The 26,390-nt window shown below is 41.0% G+C and overlaps 1 protein-coding gene across 19 annotated transcripts in view; it reads right to left on the reverse strand.

Annotated features, from left to right (window-relative positions):
* Positions 1-26,390, reverse strand: part of TNRC6C (trinucleotide repeat containing adaptor 6C) — a 297,118-nt gene that overhangs the window by 56,120 nt on the left and 214,608 nt on the right. For 13 of the 19 annotated variants that reach the window (XM_080560646.1, XM_080560653.1, XM_080560642.1 and 10 more), the window contains 2 exons: positions 26,243-26,353; positions 1,078-1,404 (listed from right to left, as the gene is read on the reverse strand). In XM_080560646.1, coding sequence (XP_080416772.1) covers positions 1,078-1,404; positions 26,243-26,353 — 438 coding nt within the window. The remainder of the gene's footprint in view (positions 1-1,077; positions 1,405-26,242; positions 26,354-26,390) is intronic. The other 6 variants (XM_080560645.1, XM_080560641.1, XM_080560644.1 and 3 more) reach the window with 1 other exon arrangement.

The raw sequence follows: 26,390 nt of genomic DNA on the forward strand, positions 1-26,390 counted from the left end.
GCAGCAAGTACAATAAAAATTGTGAAAGATTCACTAATGTCCAGAGGGAAAAACTGCAGACAGTTCAGCTCACAATTTTGTGATGTCTGACACCATTAATGAGTGGTAATGAGCAACTCTTGAGATCGTACAGGAATTACTAATATTCAAATTATAAACAATAAAAACCCCAACACCCTTATGACTTTGTCCAGTTACGTTCTTCTGAGCCACAGAAAACTGTGCCTTAGATTGCTCCCTGCTTTGTCTAACATGATAAACATGTATAAAGCAGAGCGATGACCATGGGGATCTGCAGCACCTCCTGACCGAGCTCATCTCCACTCTGACGTTACCTGCTCTCTGGCACAGAAGGGCAAATGAGAAACAAGCTGCCCAGAGGTCTTTTCCAACCTGAACGCTTCTGCTATTCTTACGTTCTTATTAGCAGCTTCAGAGAAAAGACAGGCAGCTAAGAGACTCAGTACGCTGCTTTCAAAGGTTGGTGCACCTGTCTGCAGAGGACAAAACAAAGTGGCAGGAAGGCCTAAGATACTCAACTAGTTTTCCCAAATATTGTTGTCCTAATGTGAGAGTAACAATTGGGAACACAAGCAAGTAAAAGCATTAAAGTGTCAGAGAACGTCATAAGCAAAGTTCCTAATTTTAATTTACATAAGTATATGCAAAACTCTTTAAAGAAAGTTAAAATTACCGAAGCGATACTTAAAATCGTGGAAAAATCCAAATTAACAATGCTTTGGAAAGAATGATCACTAAAGAAATATTTAGATTTCCTGAAGATCATATCCATTACAACTACCCCCAAATAAAAACAAACAAAAAGGAGAAAAGATGGGAAAAAAACAAGGTCTGAGCATGTAAAAGAAAACTCTGAGAACCAGATCCTCGAAATAACAACACATTCATTTTTTCAACTGTGAAAGAAAAAAAAGCAACAGCACACACTTCACTTGAAAACCTGACATTTTAAGACAATTCTTAACATTCCTGAAGTTCCTGCAACACCTGTGCTGGCAGCGAGGGCTGGCATTACAGAAGGACTGCGCCGGCATCCCGCTGGCTTTCAGCTCTTACCTGCTTGGGTCTTACTGGGATGATGCTGTCCTCCCGCTCCTTGCTGCGGAGGAGGACTCGCCCCTGCTTGTCCGGTACCTTGCGCTGGGCTGGTGCCAGTCAGAGTCCCAGGAGGCAGTGGCTGCCCTCTCTTTAAGAGCTGCTTCTGTTCTTGCTGGCGGAAGCGTGGAGGCACCTCGCGAGGCAGGTAACGGGACGCAGCTGGCTGCTGCCCATTAGCAGATGCACGCTTGCCATTGCTGCTGTTGGTAATAGTGCTGGTGGAAGTACTGGTACCGGTACCGGCAGGTTGGGGCTGGCTTAAACTGGTCTTAATAGGTTCTGGCACTGCATTAAAAAAAAATAAAAGAATGTTTTAATATCAAGGGGAAAAAATGTATAACTGAGCAAAGGGATGATATTTTTTACTCTCCCAAGCAAACAGAGAACGTAAATTACGTACAGCGTACTCAAAGGAGGAAAGTTTTATTTTCATAGTCTTATCTCGTGCACTTTGTGGAAGTCAGCAGCACAGCAACAGCCCGGCACAGCGGGGAGAGCCTGCTGGCCGCGGGCAGCACGCACCACACTCGCATCTATCCCCACTCGGCTCCCACGTGTACAAACACACAGCTACGTACGGGCCTCGGAGCGGATACTAAATATGACCCAGGAAGGTACAACACTAAGAAAAAACACCGACTTCCCAGCGCCCGGCAACTGAGCAGGTGAAAAAACTTCTCGCAGGTTTTCTAAGCGTTTCTAAGGCTTCTTGGATTATTGTCGAAACAAGACGTCTAACAATACTTACCCTAAAATGGTAAATAAAAGCCCAGTAAGAGGATGGCTAGAAGTGGCTGTTGTAATTCTCACATAATATACAGGAAAATTAATTATTAAACAAGAAGTAGTATCGCAGAGTTTGTTTTTTTAACGGTAAGACTTATTATGACACTGAGGAAGTAGTATGCTGTGAAATTTGAATTTTAGAAAATGAATCAAATTTAAAAGGAGTGGATACTGGGGTGAGGTGGGGGGAATTCCAGACAATGCGAAGCTTTCAAGTCAAGATTAATTTTCTTTACTCCTGCTTTACTCAATCTGTAGATGTAGACACATGTGCAAATACGTCGTACCTATACTGATGCACAAATATGTTTCTATGTATTGGGATTAAAAAATTAATTACAATTGTAGGCAATTTATCCAGTACGTAATATTTAAACACTTTAAAAACATGGAGCTTATGTTTTTAAAAGTTACAATTAAAATCCTGATCACAATTACCACCTTTAACTGGAAAGAATGGCCGCTGTGCACAACTCTTGTGCTATAACAAGGCTATTCTGGGGACATTTTTTAACCTGGTGCCTGAGAAAGGAGCCAGGTTTTCGTACCCCCGAAGAGCATGAGCATCATCCCTGTGCTTTGCAACCTTACTTAAGACCTGCTTCTCTGTAAAGCACTGCTCGTTTCTGAACTGACACTGAAATGCAGTAACTGAAAAAAGCCAACGGCATTTCAGTGCCTTATTCAAGCTACACCTCTGCAGGCACGCAGGCGAATGGCATGAGGACGATCAAGCCCACATCACTGGTCCTCCCCTTATCACAATGACCAAAGGAAAACCGCCTTGTCTGTTTTAAGCATCACTCAACCCAAGCTGCAAAATAGATTAAAATGTGTAAATCAGTCAGCACTACTTTTGAAAGACAAATTCATTTTTTTAATCATCAATGAGCGGCAGTAATCCCTCACTGTGTGCAGGGCACGCACTTGCAGGTGCCCGAGCAGCCGGCTCCCCCCGGGACAGCACCTTTTTGTTCAGGACCTGCACTGGGACAGGCTGCCCAGAGCAATCTGTGGCTGGAGTTTACATTGCAGAGAAATAAATTCATGCAGTTATTTGTAGGTCAGTATTTCAGCACAAGATTAACACAGCTTTTCTTGAATCTTTTAAGCCTTAAACCTTTAAACACATTACATACTGTCTTAACTGTTCCTTTTCCATAGCTCTAGCCTCTTCTTTATGACCAGGACAAAATAAAAATGTCCTATAAAAACCACTGCAATTAAAACAGCCTCAAGAGCCTTATTTAAAAATAAGGATAAATTCTCGTTATTCTCCACTTACACAAAACTCACTGCCTGATAAAGTACTTGAACTTTTTATTCCTTATTGTAACAGATCCATGTGGTTTAGAACAGGAGGGAGGAAGAGAGGAGAAGCAACAAGTTAGTACTGAACAGGCAATGCATTTAAACTGAATGGTAAGCTACTGTATGCGTGCGTCTACAGCACCTGCTGCCTTTTGCGCTCAGCAATTTTTGATTTTGGGCTGTGAGGTTGCTAATATTAACATTAAATCCCATCATTCTATAACAAAACAGGAACTTGTATCTAAAAAATGCTAAAAATGCCATTAACATCTCAAGGGCAGAGAACAAAACCTGCTTTGCCTTTTCAAAATATACCAGCAGCTTTGGAAACAAACAGCTTGTCCGCACTCTGAGGATTGAAAAAGTGGATGAAAGCCATCACATAATGCAGAACAATTCATTCAACTATGAAGTCTGCATCTTCAACATGTATGTGAAATCTATTTTGTTTTCACGATATACATAAATCTGTCTCCCCTCTGGTAGTATTACTTGGTTTTAATGGCTCTTGGTTTTTAGTAAGCACTGCTGACTTCACCATTCCTCCTGGCCTTCAAGAATTACAGAGTGTGCTATGGATCAAACCCATCCTGTTGCTGGACGGCAATCCTCAGGCAAGGAATCTCGGGGGTTCCCAGCCGCCTGGGCAGCCTGGAATGGGAAATGCCCCGCGTCCATGCATCCTGTGCAGTCTGTCCAGGCTCGGGCTCCTGCCACCCCGTGCTCTGTTCCAAGAGGGCTCCATCACCCTTGGCACACGTGTGTACTCAGACCTAACTGCCTGGTTTCCAAACCGCATCAAAAGCCAACTCCCGCCTCATTTTGCTTGCTTTGACAAATCAAAGGGATAATTAAAATAGAGACAACTTTTCGTGCGTTTGAACACAGTAAATATTCCCATTTCATTTGGGAGATGGAGAGTAAAAATAGAAAAAAATTAGAGAGCTGGGCTTATTTATTTATTTAAAGGCAGAGATGTAAGCATTTACTGACGGTGAAATTTCAAGCGCTCAGTACTTCTGGAAAAGACAAAGCTGTACGTGATATGCCCGTGGCCAACACGAGCACTCAGGACACAGTCTGATCTACCAAAAATAACAAGCTGCTTCAGCCAGGAAATTTCTCCAACTCGGATGACGGACCAGCCACACGAGCACCTGTGCCAGCGCCATCAAGGGCCCAGCGGGAATGGGAGGGAGAGGAGCCACGGCCCCATCCAGCGCCACCGCGCCTCGCACCCGGCCCCTCGTCGTGCTGAAGGTCTGGAGGTTTGTATCGTCTGGAGATGAGACTGGAAGGGACAACCCCATGGCAAAGCGGGTGAGAGACTGGTGCCCCAGTGCCTGCCCTGATCTGCCCTTTCAAGGACAAAAAAAAAAAAAACCTACAACGATTCTTCAATGGAATTTATCGACAATTCTTCAACGGAATTTAAGAAAAATTGCAAGAGAATTGAAAACCATTAACCAGCACAATGTCAACAGAGCCAATATTTGTCTGGCCCTAAGATTTTCTTAAGGAATATTAATTAATTGGAAACATATTTGAAAGAGCAAGGCAGGCTACTTTTTATCAAGCATCACTTTCTCTCTGTGATGCATAGAAATCACATCAGATACCTCCAAGTAGGCATGCAGATGGAATACACTGCTTATCTAAGTCGGAGCGGATACAAGTTTTTGCTTTAATGCCAATTAACAAAGCAGTTTCATCACAGAGGTGTGGCCAGAGAGCCCGTTTCAGCATCAGGAACGTTTCCCTCTAAATATCTGAATCATAGATGAGAGAAAAGAACAAAGAAAATCAAAATATCAAACACGCTGTAGTTTAAAAAATATCCTTGCATATTAATAATACTGATTTTTCTCTAATCAGCATGCCAAAGTGCTTTTTGTTTTGCACACTGAAATCTCTTCAAGGCTAGCAACGAGGAGGAAGCTCTTGGGAGAGCACCGTGTATACAAGCACAGTAGCTGGAAAATAACCATTTAATTACACCACTGGCAGAAAATAAAGCAGAAAGTGTCAACAACCTAGAACAGGCTTGGTTCCCAAATCCCGGCTTCCTATCAGGCTAGAATTCAGCCTTCAAATACAGCAATAATATTTGGAGAATATACGTCACAAAGACAATACAGTACGACTGTATGCTCTGAAAAAAACTCAGCACCTATTTGTTAAAGTCATCCTCGGCAACGTTTAAGCAGCAGTTTTCATTTGATGTGCACTGAGAAGCACCTCCTGTTCAAAGCGTCTCCGTCGGATTTACTAATTATTAATTGTCATATGGCGCTCGCTCTAAGAGCTCCCTTCTACGCCAGCCAGACACCCTCCTTCCTACACCGGGTGCGTTTTGAGCTGACGGCTGCCCTTTGCGGAGCACGGGAGGTACAGAGCCGGAACACGGAGCATGCTGCAGGCTCGGAGCAGCGCAGGCACAACCTCCTGCACACGGCGCGGCAGCGCCGGTGGTCAGCAGGGGCTGCCGAGCACAGCGATGCTCTGTGCGTTATACGTCTATAATCAGCCCCAGGGGCCGGGCTGCCAATCTAGGGAGAGACCTCGCCAGTCCCCGAAGGAGCAGCCTGTCTACCCTTTCACCTGAAAGTAATACGCTGTCACGGCTAATGTTATGTGGGCAGCTGCTGGAAGCCCGGGGATTAAAAGGTTGCCTTTATGGCTAAATTTGTTTGAAGGCTAAAAATATGGTTTAAAATATATGGGGGAGATAATTTAATACAAAGTGGTTTTCATCGCCATTAGAAACACATGATTAAAGAGCTAAAGCAAAAGACATTTAAGTGGAGAGAATCTTGCAAAAATACAATTAAAGGCATCAAATAAGAGCCTTGATATTGCTTGCTCTTACGATGTTTGTGATGGGTATCTGATGCTTCTGCGTTCTGAGAGCTGCGCACATACTAAACAATGAGCTTGCTTGTAATAATTATCAGTACTTAATGGTATCTAAACTTCGTAATCCAATTTCACCCAAACAAATCCAATAATTACTCCATATGCTTTTTGATGATTACAATCTCGGGAATCCCAACTGCATAAAAAAGTGTTATGTGCAATTGTAGGTGGATTTTATTAATATAATGAATAGGATCAGTCTAACAGATTTCAATTACAACAATAGCTTTTAAGTACATTTCTATGACATAAGGGAAGAACATGCATAAATGAAAGAAACTGGTTAAGCCACATAATACTGATTTATGGCAGCTTTTTCCTTTCATTCACCTCATTAACATTTCTCTGTATTTCAGAATCCCACACTCCGGCTCTATAAAACTTGCATTTCTAAAGCCTTTAAGGGGCAGACATTCCAGAAGAGAAACAGTTAAAGCCAGAAACGCATTCTTGGCTGCTACTGTGACAGGATTTATTTACAGCTTCTATTAAACACAGCAGCTCCATTACAAAGTGCTGTATGTGAGAAGAATTTTTGATTATACAATGCCAATGCCTCACTGCGTTAAACATATCATGCCAGTGTATTATTTTTTTCCTTCAGCAATTCGTTCAGGTCATTGTTTGATGGGTTTATGAATTCATTACAGGAAACAGATGGATCCCATAATTCAGAGCTATTCTCCCAGCCAATCATATGGGCAATTTTTTTTTTTTTCTCATCTCGCTCCCCCCTCCAAATCAACCTTAATGAAGCCACTTCCTCCATGTCCAATTCCCCGCACACGTACAGCGCACCGAGAGCCGGTGCTTACTGAAGCAACCTCGGAACTGGAGCTGCTGTGACATAAAGGTGACCACCGGCACGCTCAGACACGGGCACCCCCCAAGTCAGACAGAAAGGCACGAACTTACCCAACTCGGGTGAAAGCAAACACAAAACACAGGGTTGTAGTGGGCAAAAAACAGATGCCTGATTGGTGAGAAATCCCTTTTTGTATGCTGAAAAATGTATTATTTTTTTAAAGAAAAAAATGTTGCCCCCCAATCTACTTTCAAAGGATGAATTTTCATTTAGCAAATTACCTCCTTTGTCTACTAAGCACTGGTATTTTTTATCCACAGTGACATCTACTGGCAAAAGCAAAGGTATTTCAGAAAACTATTGCATAAAAACCTAATACTTCTCAATGTTTCTATACAAAAGTGGGCAGTTTTCTGTCTTGCTCTTTTCTTCTCCCAGCAAATAAATTTATTGGGGAAAAAAAAAGTGCAGAAGAGTTACAGTCTAATGCCAAAAGAACTTGAAAAATTCACAAAACAGCTTTAAAACCACAACCAGAAGCTGCCATTTGACAACAAAGCCTACAACCAGGGTAAAAGTAAAAATACGTGCCTTGTTAAAAATAAAGCCTTACAACTTTAACATTATTTAAAGAAACACTTCATTCTTGTACTAATTCCTGCACATAGCATTTAAGAAACAATAAGAACAAATAAAGCCTTTTCCTCATTTAATTTTTATCCCCCCCATTTTACCTCCCAGCTGACCACAGTGCATCTTCTGCTTCCCTCTCCCCTTCCTTCTCTTGAGTTTTGCAATGTTTCCTGCCTCCTTCCTTACCCTTTCAACATCCCACTGCTAAAGCCTCTCACCACAACCTATCTTTCCTAAAAAGCTCTACAGACTTTTCTCACACCTACCAACTTAGACCTACTCTACAGAATTCCATTTTTTTTGCCAGGAAATTTGGAGTCAGAATCGGATTTAACAGGAAGCTGCAGCATTCATAGAAAACCTCTGCGTTAACTGTTAGGGTTTCTGCCGTCCCACTAACTCACTTGTCTGTAATTTAGCGGTGGGATGTTACCGAGGAGGCTCCATGGAGAGAAGTACCATCTAATCCCTCATCCCGGATCACCTTCCTGCTTTAGGAAGAGGGACGTGTACGATGTGGTCATTCCGCCCATCTCAGCCCGTGCCTTTAGAAAGCAGCTTTAGTTCTGTAATGTCTGCCAGGATTCGTGTATTAGCTAAACGCAACTGAATAAAAGTACCGTGAAGTTACTGATGCCATTGTTACACACTGCACGCTTTATTTGAACAGCCAGAGCTTAGAATTCTGCAACAGACAAAGAAATCAAACCTCTGAATACACATCCATCCATCCATCCACCCACCCCCAAATCACTTCGGATAAGTATTTTTGCCATAACAGGAGAAGTAACAGTTTTGTTAATTGATACTACAAAAGACCGACATTTTATGCAGGGAACAGCTACAGGTGAGTGCTTTCTTGGTTGTTCTGTAGCAGTTTTTACATCATGCTTACCAACCGTTATTTTTGTTGGCTGATGGAGCTCTCCAATCTTAAATAAATGCTCCTGGGTTTTCCGTGAGATGGATCTATGCTAGGATCAATTCAAAAGCCACTCTGCAGCTCCTATTTTTTTGCAGTCTGATCCATTCATCTGAAGACATTTCACAGGCTTCATCAAGATACGGACATAATTTATTCTAAAACTATATTCAGACATAGGATCATTGCATGAAGTTAGCAGATAACTACCCACCATAAATTGATATATATTCAATGTTGAAATGTATTGGTTATCTATTCAGTGGGTTTCAATTCAGTCAAAAATTAATTCCTAATTTTGATGCTGGAAAACCTCCTTTGAAAATATGTCATCCAGAAAGATTTTACAACCATCTGTGGGAAATCAATATTTTATGAGGAAATCATAATAACTTATAGGGCCCACAGTGACAAGTCAGTCGCAAATCATCTTCCCAGGAGTAAGACTTCCACATTACTTCTTATAAATTAAAGGTTTTATTTTAATCTTCATAGCTGGATCTGCTAGAACCATATAAATATTAAAGTAAGCTGGAAAGTGTATTCCGTTTGGTTGTATTTCACAATTTTTGAAGAACTAAACATTCTTTTCTTAAACATACATTGGTATTAACAGCACTGTGGCTTGTTCAAAAGCTCCCTGCTGGCTGGCTGGCCAGCTGGCAGACTAACCAGCACACAGAGCCATTATATTCACATTAAGGACATTCCTCTGGACCTCAGCAGATAGGTAGGAAAGGGAAATAACAGCACTTATTAAGCCTCTGACCTGCACCCAGCTGCACATCTCAGTGACTTTGTACCGCTGGACCTCCATGGATATCCTACAAAATTTAGTCAGAATTCGCCAGAAGTGTCTAAAGCTAAGGGGGGAGACAGACAGGAACACAACCCAATCCCATAAGCCTCACTTCCTTAGGAAACCAAAACTCTACCCATAACAATCGGTTTATTAGAGCGTTTTCCCGGAGTCATTCATAAAGTGTCTCTAAAACTATAAGTCTGCACTGCTTTTGTAGAAGCTAATATTGATAATTTTGTACCAATGACCGTTTCTGACATGGAATTTTTACATGAGATTGTCATAAGCAAACTGGGGAAACGCAAGCTAAATGTAAAATTGGTTGAAATATTCTCTGGGAGAATCAATGGTTTGTTGTCATAATGAAAGTGTATTTCAGAATATAATCCACAGGGACTTGATCTACGCCTATGCTGTTCAATATTTTCATTAACAACTGCAAGATGGACTAGAGAATATCGTTATTAAATCCCCCAACAACCCCATGCTAGGAAGAAACAACATGGGGGTGATGAGATTGCCGCAGCACAGGATCCAAATTCTGATAAACCGATGGGAAGCTAACGATGAAGTGCTGTGAAAGAAAGTTGGCTGCAATTCAGTTAGGAAAGCCACCTTATTAGCCAGGAAGAATGAAATGCAGAACATCCAACAACTGATCCCATAGCGGTTTTGCAGAAAAAGGTGCCATGTTTTAGCACATCGCAAACCAAACCAACGTTAAAAGTTCAGGCTTGTAAGAAAACAAGCATTGTAATGGAACAGATAACTAGCTATGAGGCTTAAAGGAACCCTCCTACATCCATATGGCATCTTAAAGCCTTCGCTACAGCACTGCCAGTACCCATGGTTGGCCATCTCTCTTCAAGAAAGAGCCTGACCACCTGTATGGAATACAAAGGAAAGAGGGATGTGGAACCAGGAACGACCACAGCACACATAAGACAAAGTAGGAGCTCAGTCTAGAAGACCCTGGGTACACACAGCAGAGAATAAAATACAAAGGAAGAGGAGGAAATAATTGTTCCATCCCATGGTGAATAGGACAAGACATGCCGGGTTTAAATAGCAGCCACGAAAATTAGGATTTACATTTTTTACAGTAACGATGATTAAGGATTAACTGAAGACGTGCTACAGGTTCTGTGATACTGCCTCAGGGCGAGAGGCTGGAACAGATGACCTCTCAAGAACCGTCCTAGCCATATCTCCTACAATCCCACAGTAACATGGAGCTCCAAATCCAGTCCTCCCACTTTCCTCAGTCATGACAAAGAAATCATTTTCTCTCAGGTTGGTAACCCCAGTATTGTCTTCACCTGCTAGTTTTTAAATAAAATGTGTTCCTTACTCTTCAGCACCACTTGTCCAGACCCAATTTGCTTTGTTCTTGATTAACTTCAAACTGTCTCATTCCCAAATTACCTTTTATCCCTCCACTCCACTGCAATTAAGTTTGCCTTCTCTTTGTAAGCCCATCGCAGCCCACCCAGCTGCAGAACCACCCAGCAACACTGAGTCCTAACCCTACCGTATATGACCCTATATTCACAGATTTAACTTCTCTTAGGAGCTGGAGAAGCTCCTAATAAAAACCATACATCCTTGCATACTTCTGCACTCAGATACTAGATTTTGTTCCACTTTCTTAAACAACATCTACACATTTTTCTTTCCTATCACTCAGCAGAGAAAGTGCCAAATACTTCTCTTGACAGAAAGATACACAACCTGTTTACTTTCTGATGAAATCTGCATTTTTAAAAGTTTTCTTCAACCCCGTGCTATGTTATTCTGGTCTGGTTTCACACGCAGCAGGCTCCTGAAGAATACTTATACTTTAAACAGCTTCCAACATTTTCCTCGCTGCTTTCTTCCATGTTAGCACTGATTATAATTTTAATTTTAAATTCACAATTAATTAGCTGTGCCATTAAAAATGGTACAGCTAATTAGGTTGATAGGTTGTCATCAACAATAGATTGATAATCCAAAGCAAATATGATGCTGTTTAGCATTGTATTCTTTCACCCTGTAATGTTTATTGTAGGTTGTGAGTGCACACACATGGTTTACCATGGCCAGGTTGATGAATGGAAATTGGATCGTATACATCAGGCCTCAAATTGAGAAGTCCAAGTCATGAATCAAAATTCTGGGTAATGGAACAGTTAAATTATCACAGCTACGTTCCTTCAGGATGTGAACTGATAACAGATGGTAACTTTCAAGGCTTAACAATTTGTCTGGTTTCTTTCAAGCGATAGTTCTTCGATTTACAGATGATGTTAAGCAGTATTTATGAATTCATGTAACTCAAATTCCAGTGTTAATCATATACATCTCTCTACTCTCAGATTTGTTCAAATATGCACCCATTGTAAAGCAAAGACAAACAAATAAATAAATACATCTTGCTAGAAGCTGGTCCCCAGGCTACCGTTTGTCCTGAAGAGTAAGCCTCAGACATTTCAGCACAGACATATTTCGTCCAACATGTCATTGTACATTAACTTTGAATTCAAACTCTTGTAAACTCAATTCCCACCTCAAAAGCAGGACAGTATCAGGTAGACTCGTCTCTCTAAACAATACACTGACATTAGAAAGCCAACTTACCTATTAAAAAAAAGGAAAATAATTAAGCTATTGGAAGTTTTTAATCACTTGTGTTAATAACATTAAGAAACATTAGCATTAAGAATTGTCTGAAAAGGATGGAGGAGAGATAAGAGATTGCTGAGATGAATTAGCTTGTGCAAGGAACTACTACTCAACAACAAAGTGAGAGGGCAGCTCTGAGTGAGGAAGATTGCTCTGCTAGAGCTCAGAAGCATTTGCAGAGTTTTCTCAGGTTTCTGAATGAGGTTTTCATATAAACCAAGTTCAGCCCCTAATAGCTAGGAGAATTCACGTCTTGGATACATCCTCAAAGTATTTTAAAACATCTAGATCCCATCCGCTGATTTTAAAAAGACCCACCAGGGACACACGTGTGAAGTTGTAGTTCACCAACAGGACAACTTGTTATAGGGCCCCTCTCACCTCTGCTCTTGCCCTCCAAACCCTTCCCCAGTGTTGCTCCAGGCAATGCAACCTGTCAGTAACTGCACAATAAGAGAGTCAGAGACAGGAAACAGCTTACAGCTAAATTATACAATGCTAACACTATCATCACTGCAAGTGCTGGTGGGAAAATCCAGGCACAATAATAACAGATTAAATAACTTCATACAGAGCCACATAAGAATTCTGGGCAGAACCAGCAACTGAATCCTTTAATTTAAGCTGACTGTGTGCATTTAATCTTATTAGACAACATTTTACACACAGTTTTCATATTTAAAGGATTTTTTAAAAGCAAATTTACAAATGGTGCTAAGGCAAACTGGCAACAGTCTTTTTCCTTCATTCAATAAAAGCCATCTCCAGACTGAATAGCAAGTATTCTTTACAGCAGAGATCTGCTCATTGTTAAATCACTTGTACGAATAGATGAATATGAAAATCCACAGCAATTCAGTTCATACATAATTAACAACTAGAATTATCACAGTATTGACCCGTTTATCGTATACAGCAAGAGCCTACAATTTCATTTGCACCTTGAAGAGTGATACATCTACAGGTTACAGCTCACGCGAACAAGTCTTGAGACTTGTTTAAAACCACACAGTAAGCAGGGCAAGCTGGTGGATCACCAGATTACACATTAATATGTAGTTTTTATAACAGAAGCAAAAATCTTATAAACAGATCGGTGTCTTTGGATGTGGTTAATGCCTTTATCATGTCAAAAAGACTTAGCATCAGCCCTTTTGTAGCAGAATACATTCAGGCTCCGGAGGTCGGAGCTCACCCTGAATAATGACTCTTCACGTTGGGGTTGAAGGGAAGCCAGTGAATCGCAGCACAAATTCTGCCACTTCCAAACAAATAAGTGGCTGAATACTGTAAAGAGATACCTCACGTACCCACCATTTCCATCTTGGATTGCCTCTACAGAAACATATTCAGCATCAGTACCTGGCATAGATGCTGTATGGATGTACAGAGATCACATCGCACCTAGAACGTGTGCTGCACCAACGTCTGTGCATGCAAGGCATGTACCTGGTGTACAAATTTTAGGGTGTCCCAGGGCACAGTCAGTGCTAGTATCCCAGCCAGGTTGTAGGAGAACGGGAAATACTAAATATTCATGTTATGTCGACCTGCTTTTCCAATTCGAAATCTGAGCTGGAAAGCAGGTAAGGGCTCTGGCTAGTTTTCTGAGTGTCTGGAAATTGCCAGCATGTATTTATGGATCAATTCCTTAACTCGTGCACCGGGACACATCAGACCTACTGGCTATGAAGAGAGTGTGCACGCACGCTGCAGATCAATACAGGAGAGAGGCCCTAGGCCTATAATGCATGCATAGGCTAAAATTTGTAGCAAATCCATTCTGGGTCTAACATAGCCTAGACCCATCAGATTCACTATACACGTGCACACATTTTTGTTCTGGAAAATATAAATACAGCTTCTCAAATGACTTCATGTTTCAGGGGTGGCGGAAGGAGGAACAATTGCATTGGCATTTAGCTCCCTTCAGACGTTCCTGTGTAAGCACGGAGATCAACTGCTTGCTGATCGCAGGCCTGCTGGTGAAGGTAACGTGCTCGACATGATCATGAGATGAAGTTTAATTTTTATTGACATTGGCTGTGTTGCTGAAATCACAGCACTACGCATACATGTCAAATCGACAGGAGCCCTGTATAAACACAAAGCCTTGGCTCCCCTGTCATGTACATTTATGGTACCAAATAAATATTTTAAGTGCAATACGAAAATAGTAACAATTTTGCGGGCAAGAGCAATGTTTTAAATAAACCAGTAAAAAGACCCTGCAAGTTTGGCACAAGCCTTTAAGTTCACATTCGATCGCAAGAGAAGGCTTAAGAGTATGTTTACAGTACAGCCCTACAGATAGCAGAGGGATGGCAGACGGACGGCTGAGTTACCACCGACATCAGTCAGCTCACGGACGGCAGCGGCACCCGCACGGCTCCGCAGGGACCGGCCTCCCCTCCTCAGCAGGAGGCTCTACTGCGAGCCTCAGGTACCTTCACCCAGGGAAACTGTGCACAGCAACTTCAGGAAAGCTCAAACTGAAGTATCTGGGCCTTAGGTTTCCTGGTCTGAATGAATCCTCTTGGGGCTAACTGAAAGGGTGAGATGAAAAAGTGTTCGCTTGTCATTAGCAAAATTATTTCAGGAATGAGTGCTTTGAGAAACGAGGTTCTTAATAAGAAAGAAGACGGGAACATTGTCAGCACTTCAGAAAACCGCGCTTCACAAAATTTCACAGATTTTTGTTTCTAGAAAAATGTTTGAGGTTCCACATCTTGTTCTGGATGCAGTTCCTAATACTGAAAACACAAGCTGTGTAAGTGTCATTCCTGTGGCTTTCAAATGATCAGCTGAATAAAATCTGGACCCCAAAAATGACGTCTTGCTCAGATACACCCAATTAAAATCATGCTCTAAAGAGAAAAAAAAGGAAGATAAAGTCTGACTCACAGCATACTGATCTAAATGAAAAAAATATACCGAACATAGAATTTGTGTTTCAGTTCTTTCGATACCTCCCTTTTAAATCTAAACAAGATTTCGAATATGCAGCCAGGTTTTTCCGAGTGACTTTCCCAAAGACAGCCCCTTCATTGGAAGTTTTTTGTTTAGAACAAAGAGTTCATCTACCTGATAGCGAAGCCCAGGCTGACACAGAATCTGAAGCAAACTCTTCATTAATGCAGCTTAAACTGAACAGATTTTTTATGTCTCCACTGCCATCGTGCATTAATGCCATATGTGAAAAAACTAGATTTAAATTATTCAGAAACACAAAGGAAGTAGTTCCAGCAGTTTTCAGGCCGTCTTCCTCTCAAATCTTCAGGAAAATGCCTTAAATAAAAGCAAACTAAATTCTGAGTGCGTTTCTGCGATCATTTCGCAGCAGCTAAGATGAAGCCAAAAAAAAGCTCGGCTCAATTTGTTGAACACAGCCTGGCGGAAAACCTCTTTTGTGAGAGGGCTGCAGCCCCAGCAGGTCCATTAACGGCCGGGCATTCCCGAGGAAGCTTTTCGCCGCTCCTTGCGATGCAACTCTGGCATCTCTGAAAGACTGAAGCAACCAAGTTCACTAAAAAGACAGCAAACGGGAAAAAAGCGCCGAGCGGCGCCGATCCATCTGCCAGCGCTCGTAGGGCGGCAGCAGCGGTGCCGCTATGCAAAGCGGGGCCGCTGCGTTTGTTGTTTGGGATGACAGCTCCCGCTCCAGCAGCCTGTCACCATAGCAACTTTCGGTAAGAACTCACAATGCACCCAAACGAACTCCGAGCTAAATTAACTTATTGCATGTCACCAGTGAGAAATGACTGTTCAGAGGTAATTTTCTGTACTAATATGTAATGGAGTTAACTCTCTAAATTGAATTAAATTAATTAAATGCCACTCCCAGTAAATCAGATTCTATTACATGAATGTTAAAAGAAATTAAAGATGTTTTAATAAAGATTACTAATAATAACTTAATATTATTACTTCATTTTAATTCAAAAATTCTGCTGAGTTTATTTTAGACACATGTCTTCCCCTTACTAGGAAGGAAAACCTAATTATACCACATGCATTTATGTGCATATATGCACGTATTTTATTTATATTATATGCACACATTTATTTCATATCCATGTCCTTAGACTTATCCAAAGGAAATCACACCAGCATTGTAAGGACTGTTCACCTGCGAAATATTGCTTGGTTTAACATGTGAAATCCTAAGCTTTTCTTTCCCCACACACACCTTGATCATTGTTGATAACTGTTGATAATTTTCCAAGCCTTCAAGGATTGTGTCCAGCTTCTATAAAGTTTTATTTCTCCTGAAAACACTTTGCAACAAGTCCATGTGCAGAAAAAGAGGAAAATACTATAGCTGTCTAGGCAGGCCACAGAAACAACAGGTCTTTAATGTCTTTAGAGAGCTACCTATTAATGTATTAACTTTGTTTTTTAATATGCTGCTTCCTGCACGTTCGAGTAGGGCAGTCAGCAAGGAGACAAATCCAAGACGCCTGCATCGCCCCGTGTCAGTACGGGGCAGGCTGTAACTGCCAGCTGATGGCGTTCATGCTGGCTGACCCTGACGTTACCCTCGGCTCGTATTAAAGAGTCACCAAAATACTCCAGGTCAGAATCACCCAGTGCCATTTAAGCATTCCTCCTCCGATGCGTGAGCGGGCAGCTGCGACAGCAGGGGGAGCACAAGGCTCCAGATCCGCCACCCCCGGGGGACAGCGAGGGGGGACGATGACACCAGCCCCCTGCGGCCCCCAGAGCAGGCTCGGTTCGGGCTCTGCTCAGCACCCAGAGGGAAGTCAGCGCTGCCATGAAAAGAACACTGTGTAAAATACAGCAAGTGTTTTAAGGCATGTTCTGGATTGCAATTAAAAAACAGCCATAAAAACAAACGTGCGAAGCACGGGTGCAGTAATGCAGTGACCATTTAATGGATTGGAAAGTTGTAACCTCGAATAAAATACTGCCTAGATCCCAGGTATCAGTAAAATGAGATTACGGATTTAAGTTTCCATTGTTATTATGTGTCTGATTTATTATCCAGAAACTTTAAGTTAGAATTAGACTTTTTAAAGTCTTTGTAGCCATAATAAGGCACCAAATCACAAGGTCTTCATATTCAAAAATGTATTTTAGCATTCAAGGTCCAAACTGGAGAAATACTATACACACTCACGGCATCAACTCAGTTATCCTAACTCTTCATAAAATAATGTGAATGGACAGAACACTACGGATCAAGTGTTTAAGCATTTTTCCTGATGTAAATGGCTTTTAATTAATACTCTCAAGAGGGAGATAGAATGCTTTATCTGACGTCTAAGAAAGTAACTAAGGACCTTCACTGTACAAAAATGGTACTGCCGAGGCAACACAAATTTCTGAAATGTATACTGAAAGAAAGGTGAGACAGAGACGTGGGGCTTGCTGTTTGGCAAAGGAGAAAAAAGGTGAAGAATGGGCACCCCGGTCTGGTTCATCTTCTCTGGGAAGGAAAAAAGTACATCGGAGCCAAACAACTGAGGCAATTGAAGATGATCTCCAAGATTTGATTTCCCACAGTGACTATTGCACAAATTAGAAATAACTATAGAACAAAGAAAAAAAAATAAATCATGACTCTTGGAAGATGGCAGACAGTAAAGTATGAATTATGATGGAGCCTATGTCAGAAACATAGCATTGGATATATTATTTTCTTCTTGCTTCATTCAGAAGTCTTTCTCTTGCTGAGGAGAGATGCCAGACAGACAGAAGGGAAGAGAAGGGCCTCCCTCAAACGTGCATGAGAAGAACTGGAAGAGGAGTGGGTCGGCCCACCACCTCCAGCACCGTCAGGAAGCCCTCTCATCTTCTGCCAATCGGGCCTAAACAACTGCAGTGCGAGCTGCTGGGAATTAAAGCAAATGATATATTCAAATGTCTACTTCAGAGCTCTACCTGCAGGGAGCAAACAGTTAGAGAACAAAGAGGAAATAGGGGAAAAGGAGAGTTGGAAGAAGAAACTCTGCGTTATCAATTCAAGATGCTTACGGAATTAGAGAAGAGGCCACCTGAAATCTAGGAGCTCCTTAATGCAAGCTGAGTTCAGAGAGAAATAACTGAGCTACAAGAACCAGCAGCAGCACTGCTATGAGGCAGTTCAGATTACAGAGCTGAACGCCGGACTCAGCTTGAAAGGCATAAAAAAGCCTCAGATTTTCCTTGTAAACAGCAGTAGTAAAATTATAGCTATATAGCTTAACTCAGACGTTATTTAATAATCCTCCAATTACAGATATTGTATTTAAAAATAATTCTAGACTAAGTGGAAGGATTTCCAGAGGAGAGAAACATAAATGACTATGGTTTGAAAAATGGCTTGAAAACACCAGCACGAAGAAAGGCTGCATGAACGGCTGAGTCAAAAAGAGGATACACAAAAGGCTGCTGCGGGGAGGGGAAGGCCTGCTCTGCACTTACCAGCAAATCAGACAAGAATGGGCTTAAATTACAGGAAAGACTGTTCAGGCTGAGCCTGAGACTACTTTCCAACAATAAACAGAATGTCTTTCAAGAACATCTGTCGGGCCTGTCTGACAGCGCGGACATGGGTAAGACAATCCCTTCTTGTTTGTCTAAAGGGTTGTAGCTAGTCCTGCGAGCCCAACACTGCAGTGTGAAATTTGGAGTTTTTAATGAAGTTGAGGACTTGTCGATTCTGGAGCTTTGTAACCTGTACGCTTCAAAACTGTCCTGGGAGAGCCTGCACAGCCTTGGAGAGGCCAAAGGTCTGGCTCTGTAAAGACTGCTGGAAAAAAAAAAAAAAGACAACTTTGGATTTGGCTGTTTTTGCTATGTCAGAAGTGTTAAGGGCATCCTGAAAACGGGAGGATGGATCGTCAGGAAGCTCTGTGATGTGACAGGAGAATTACTACTGCCAACAAGGAAGAGGCAATCAAGAGCTGGAACCATTCCTCAGGTTCAGCTGGGCCCCTTGGGCAAGCAGCAATAGTTGCCGACATGCTCCGGGCAGCTGAGGAGTGCCAAAAGCATTTGGTATTGCTGTTAAACACAGGTCCCACAAGGCTGCTGAGTGTTAGCCACTGCTGCCGTGCCTCAAAAGCTAGGGCAGGATGCTTAGCAAGGACATTCCCTCCTCTCCGGGTGATCTCGGACCTGCAATGAGCCGCGTGAGTAAGCACCTTCAGGAAGCTAATGCACACCGCGCTGCCTAAACCTGTTCAAGAAGAACCGGAATGATCGGATGCACAACGCAAACACGGCCAGCATGCTTCAGAGCATTTACCGAAGCGTGAGCTGGTTAAACAGACATTTTAAGTAGTCGTGCAGAATTTGTAAAGTATGGGCTACCATCTCTAACAACTCAGGAAAAGCATTAAAATAATCTAGCAAAACACAAGGAAGTCAGGAGGCAGACCGGATTCTCAGAGCAGAGGAATGTCAACACCAGATAGCCAGCAGGAGAACACAAGGTCCCTCAAGCCAGAGGCTCCACGCTTTGTAAAAGAATCAAAACACTTCTTCATTTCCTTCATTTTCCCAAAATAACCCTCTCCAGCATCTGCAGAGTGACTACCTTAAGAATGTGCACTACTCTCACAACATAAAGCTGGCTTCGTCCTTCCCAAGGAACGGACCAAGAAACCTTGGAAAGCTGGCATATGCCTCAAAACAGTCTGGCATCCCATGTACCGAACTGAGCCAAGACATTTGCTCTCGCCTGATGAACCTCTCTTCAAGCTTATGGCTTGCAGATCTCACAGACAGTACATGGGATACAAGTCTCCTCCAGGCAGTAGCATGATAATCTATCAATAGAAAGTAGTCATCACATTGCAGTTAAAAGAAAGCTGATAGATTTTCATGGAGAAGACAATCACAGCAGCTTCGTGTTTCCCATGAAAGAGTGACCTAAATGAGATAGTCCTCGAGGCAGACAAGAAACTGCCTTTATATACACACATCTTTGAATAAGGCTAAAAGCTAATGACAGACTTTAGTTCAGAAGGTGAAAGAGAACCAAACTGAATAAAATGTGTAAGCAGAGCCACAATGCCACTTGCAAGAAAACACATCTCAGACTGCTGGGTGGGTAAGAAAACTAAGAGATGCAGGGTGTTCCTGGTTCATGCTTCTCAGGAAACACAGAACAGAGTGATGGCATGTCAAAAATGAAAAATGCATCTGCTCTCTAGTACTAGGGCATATATGCTCTGGTGGACAAGAAATCTCAGACAACTTTCTATTTAAAATTGATAAATACATATTTGATAAGCAGACTGATAAAGAACAGAATGCATCCTATTGTCTAAACTGTTGTGACGCCTGAGAGCGCAACAGTTTGACTGTCTCACAGTCTACGTGTTTAAATGTACTACATTAGGCAATGCCCATTACTGAAAGAGAGGTCTATTGCTGAGTATGGAAGTACACACAGTGGGCAGATAAATAATCATAAAACAGCATGCAGCTTGATCATAACAGCCACTATTATCATTGTGTAGCTGTGCTAAAATTGATATTCTAGAATGTACAGTTATCAACAACTGCATTGGCAGTTGTGTTTTTCAGAAAGCAAGTCAGGGATTTATCTGAGAGGCATTAGCACCAAGGGGCACCAAGAGAATTAGCTCCAGATGAGAAAAGCCAAACTGGTGTTACCTAATTTGCTCTTAGTCTATTCATGGCTACTCTTAGAGATAATGTCCAGACTTGAAATTTATCAGGCAATGGACATCGTAAAGAGAAATCTGATGAAAGCATGTAGCCCTGCTGCCTTCAAACAGTACGTTTACAGCATTTGAAAAATACTTTCGTTTGTGTCTAGTGTCTGAAAGCTCCCGTTTTCACCCTTTTTAAAAAATAAATATGCACAGGTAGGGCTGTTACCATCTCAAATCTGATAAGCCCACGTCATTTTCTAATTGAGGAAACTGAGAAAAGGGAAACCACATAGAAAAGTAGAGAAATACTCTGCCTGGATTTATAAAATAAGCACACGCCTAAATTTTCATGATAGGAAACTACAGCAGACTGTATAAGGCAGGGGGTATAAGCACTGTCTCTGTGGAGTACCAACAATATCAAGGACCTCTGACTTGAGCTCTTACCCACTTTCCTACGCCCAGCTGAGGAACCTGAAAAGCCTTCCACGGCAACCACCGAATGAGATTGGAGTGCTTACTTGAGCTATAAGGAAAAGAAGAAACTCTGCAAAGAAGCTGAAGCACTTCACTTCTTCAGAGGTCAGTTGTCCTGTAAATCCTGCTCAGGACAGGAGCACATTCGGAAGAACATCGTTTCTGCTTTATTTTCAAATTACCCTGGAGTTTTGTGTTTGTTCTCTTTTTTAAGAAGAGAATTACTTTTTGCCAAAATCCTGTACCACTTGTTTTGGTGCCTCATTGTCTGAAAATGGTGTTTATTTGAATGCGTAAGAGTCTATAACTTCACAAGAGCTATAGAAGACCTAATGCTTCAGAACTGTCCTTGACTGCAGGGTTCAGGCTATTAAGCCTTGACATACTCTCCTGCAAAAAGACACCAATGCTCATGCCACAATTAGTCTCTAGATTACAAAACCAGCAAGGCCAATACAAAAAATGCTCACAAAGCAAAACAGAGCTTGTAATAAAAATTATCCATACACTTACTTGCTACCCTAATTTTTTCTCCTTCACTTCATAATGGCAGGGTTGAACCAAGATACTCACGGTGATGCCTCACTGAACTATCATCTCCAGAAACTCAAGATGGCTCATCACTGCCATCCCACATGAAACAAAAAAACAACTTTTTTTTTTCTCTACGAGTTAACTTCAAGCCTCCACAGTAATTCTGCATGCTTTGTCTTCTTCTATATGCAAATTTCTCCTCCTAATGCACTCCCACCTTTATAGCATTTTCTACTCTTTTGAACCAGTGTTACGGCAGGGACTCTACAAATTATCTTCACATTCTGTTCTTTGTAGATTGTAAAATTGTAATTACTTCTCTATCAGAGAGCTGCTATCTCAGTCAGCTGTGAGAACAAATTCATGTTTGTTTAAAGATTCTTATAATAGCAAAACAACAAAATGATAACATTTATCAAAAAGAAAACATATTTATGTTATAAAGCCTTAGCGTGCGGCACGGGGTTATCATTAGGTTATCAAATGACTGCGTATTACGATCTAATTGAAGAACTTATTACAGTGCTCCCCTTCCTTCTGCAATGATGATTTATGGCACATTTTGTCACTACAATGTTAAAGCATTCAGTACAAACACAGCACTTAACTAACAAGATGGCAGAGGCAGATATTCAAGTATAACCTATAAATACTCAAATGAATCAGAGGTTTTAAGTCTGTTGTAAATCATACCTGATTCGTAGGTTGAAACATTTCCTAATCTTGTATAAAAACCTCTGCTGGCCCCTATAATAATATGACACAAACTAGAAAAGTTTAAAGCTTAAAAACAAAAGACTAATTGTGTTACACACAGTCATAATTCTACTTAAAAGTACTGGTGAGGTTCTCCAAAAAGCCTACGCTTTCTTCTTTCCTATGGAACTACCCTTAAATGTGAGTAACAGCCAGAAAGTGGCTGTTAACATACATAAAACTGCATTTCTGCAGAAACAGATCTGAGTGTAGGTTGAAGGAAGGTAATTCACATCCAAACCAATGTGAGCAAAGAATATTAAAACAGCACATTTGGGTAGGGTAAGTGAAGAATCAATTCTAAACAATGCAACAATCTACATGCCTGATTTTCAAATGAAAATACCAGGCTTTGAAAAAAGGTATGCCACTACTTCTGCCATCAAAATAGAAATGCCAGAGCAGGGGACACGTTCTACTATCTTTCCATCCACTCTTTTTCCCTTTTAACTTCCATTTATAATAAAGCTGATTGTGTTCCCCCAGTAAAAATATACTCTATTGCTTGTAGTATAGAAAATGTGCAAATTTAAGAAGTATCTGAAGAAATTATATCAATATTTGCAACACCACAAGTCATTTTTTTAATCAAGCAAACACGTACTGTTAAATGCTTTCTCTTCTTTTAAGTCTTACCCACTTTCCCATTTTCTGCTTGGAAAGCCCACACCAGTCTTCCTGGTCAGATGCCATGAACACACTAAAGACAGACCTACAGGCATCATGAAGATCCTTTAGACTGAAGGAAAAATATCCTCCAGATTTCCTAATCAAAGGTTTACCAAAATATTTTCTACGTTCAACTGAAAATGATAAATAGTTAACTCGTTTTCCTTCTACATTTGTAGATTTTACACATACCTTCAATGCAGGTAACGCTAGAGAATTGGGTAGACGCTTTGCCTGTCAATAACCATGGTAGATGTTTGGGTAACACAGTATTATTGCCACTTAAGCTATTCTATACCAGCACTTCAGGTTCAATTTAGACTAAGTGCACAGATTTCAGCTGGGATGGGGGCAAAGCAGTCAGGGACACGGTCACTTGTGTGCTGGCTAAATCTGTAGCAGCTGGCTGGAAGAAAAGCAGGCAGCAGAATGCCTTGACCTCATAGTATTCATCACAATAACCCTCTATAAAAAGTCTTCAGTAGTTATTAAGTAACAGCCATTTACCATACTGGGGACTACTTACTGCTCCGTGCAAAACTCTTACTGGTAGTTAGAGCTGAATGTTTTCATTACAAAAGCCTTTATGTACAAAGTTTCTTCATCAAGTGCATATAAAATGTCAAGAGTTTATGCATTCAAAATAAACACTAATAGGCTTTGTTCAATGGTCCCGTTCTCAAAAAAAAAAAAATTACCATAAAAGAACAGTAACATGGAAGTACAGTGCACAGCGTGCAATACAAACACGCTCATTTCCCACCTCATCTAATTCGGCAGCACTGTTCTCCAGCTGAACAGGAAGACGACTTTAATTTGTTTTCAAGTAATTGAGAAACATCTCAGCTCCTTATCAGTTCTTCTAATCTTTTTTCCTTTCACACATTGCCTACAATTGTTGCCAACAGTATATCCATAAAAGATTCAGCCTAGAAAAAAAATACTCCAGCAAACAAAGTTGCAGGAAAAAAAAATGGAAACTTAAGAAGCTGTTATGTGGAGAAGACTTAAAGAGACGGTTCTTTGTTTAAACAGAAAAAATAATTTAAGTTGTTTAAATAGACACGAGAGCAATGTAAGGGAGCGCTTCCTATCCCTGCACCTTCAGAAGCAGCCACATACCTTCCCTCTGTTGGTGGAAACCTGTGTTTATTTTGGAAGGCTTTTGTGCTCCGCATCACAAATGAAAACATTCTGCTGGGTTTGAGGCCTCGGAGCAATAGTTAACTGACAACACACCATGTACACACACCCACAGGAAACCTCCTTCCTCCTCACCAGTTTCTCTTTCCTGAGGCCTCACCAGAGACTGAACATGCAACAGCTAGCATCAGTTTACAGCAAAACGTAACTACGCACACGAAGCACACAAGATGGGACGGTAACTTTATATTTTCTGTTGTACAAGGAAAAAAAAAGGAAAATGTAATACTAATACAAGATTTTAAAAGCACCTCGATCACACCACAGCTTTCTAGTACACAGTAAGCCAACCAAAAAGGCTAATAACCTTTTCTCCTTCTTGGCAAGTCCTGCAGCTTCCCTCATTCTAGTTACCTCAAAAAAGTGCCTTCTTCAAAAAGGCAGCTGAGAGCAAGTAAGAAACAGCGTAAGCACGTTGTCCTAATCAGCTGAAAAACAGAAACTGAAAAACTGTTCCATATCTCACCTCTGGTTGTACAGTTTTCTTAATTCTTCTCCAACAGACCCAAATGGTGTGAGTACCTCTCATTGCCACAACTACTCAGTTGCAGAACTGAATGATACAATGAAACTTGCCTTTTTTTTTTTTTTTTAACCCTAAGTTACCACATTTTGAGGCAGGATACAGCTTCCCCTGCACATCCAGGCTGGTCTCAGTTATTGGAAAGGTCAGAGTAAAAAAGTCACATCCATACTGTAAGCAGCTACATGAAGTTACATCTTACCTACCAAAACCTGAATATGGTAATCTTTTGCAAAAGGCTCAGTCCCAGCTCGGTTTTAATCCTTGGTTTCAAACACCATGTATATGCAATAGCTGCTGCAGTCACTTCACCCAGTTTTATAGTGTCATCTCATCTTTACAATGCATTTAATTGCTTTGTCCCTCATATAATAAATTAACTAAATTCAGTGACAATCCCTGTGTTGCCTTTAGTTCTAGTAGCATTTGTCATTCAGCCTTGAACATAAAACAAAATACTCAGTGCAGTACTGCACTTATAGCAGTAGCATAGGACACTTAAAGACAACAGACAAAAATCTCACGGAGAAATGCAGTCCCTCAATTTAAAACAAATGAACTCACAACTACACCTGAAAAAAAATGAATTCCTATCATGTTACTTTTAAAAACTTACATTAAACTTTATATTTTCAAACAATTAAAACCAAAGCTATCACAACAAAGACAGAAATAGTATCTCACCCAGGAAAGGAGATGGCACTGTGTTTCAATATAACAGAAATCAAGACCCATTATATTATCATGTGAAAATGAGCTTAATTAGTTACTTTGACAACAAAAACATCTGCCATAGAATTATGATATCAAAAGTCATTACAATACATTATAAAACTGAAACCTCTTTGCACAGAAATGAGTTGATTCATAGAACAAAGTATGTATTACTTGGAAACAGAAATACTCCATTTAGATAGAAACCCATCATGTATCTGAATTTCAAATTTTTCACGTGCTTAAGATTTCAAGAGGCTTAACTACTTCTGCCATCTTCTCTACTGAAAGCAAAATCCCCTGTTACAAACTACAAAACATCTTACAAGGCAGATGCAACAGAATTCAGATTCAAATTTTCTGATTTCACATTTTCTTCATGAGAAAAAGTTTGAAAAGAAAAAGATGGAGTTTCAGTAAATTGCTTCTCAGTTTCTTCATCGGGTAGTTCAAAGACTATTTTTCTGAATTCAATATCACTGGAGTGAGAATTAATCTCTGCTATATAAATACATAAAAAGCTTTTGAAACATAAGTTGTTTTGCCAATCCCATATGTTAGGCTTGGCTCTTCTCTAATTCCCAGTCTCGGGAATCTGGGAAGCTGTACTTGCCTGTCTGTCACCTAATTATGCAGCAATAAATAAGAGTGTATATTAACGAGTCCGGAACTGTTCTGCAGCCCCGAGTTCTGTGTGGTGGCAAAGGACAGGCTAGGAGGAAAAAAAAAGAAGCCAACAGCTGCAGAAGAGAGGCATTACCTTGGCTCTCTTCCTCACCTTTTTTTAAGGCTGTAGCTTCACCAACATTTCTCCTGGGGCACAGATCTAGTGGCTCACTGCCCCAAAGTGGAGAGTGTTTTGCTTCTTTCTGCTGCTTCCTGGACCATTCTGCAAACCAATTCAATTCACTTATCAGAAGAAAACC

Source organism: Anser brachyrhynchus (genome assembly GCF_964034855.1).
Source record: "Anser brachyrhynchus genome assembly, chromosome: 18".
Taxonomy (NCBI): domain Eukaryota; kingdom Metazoa; phylum Chordata; class Aves; order Anseriformes; family Anatidae; genus Anser; species Anser brachyrhynchus.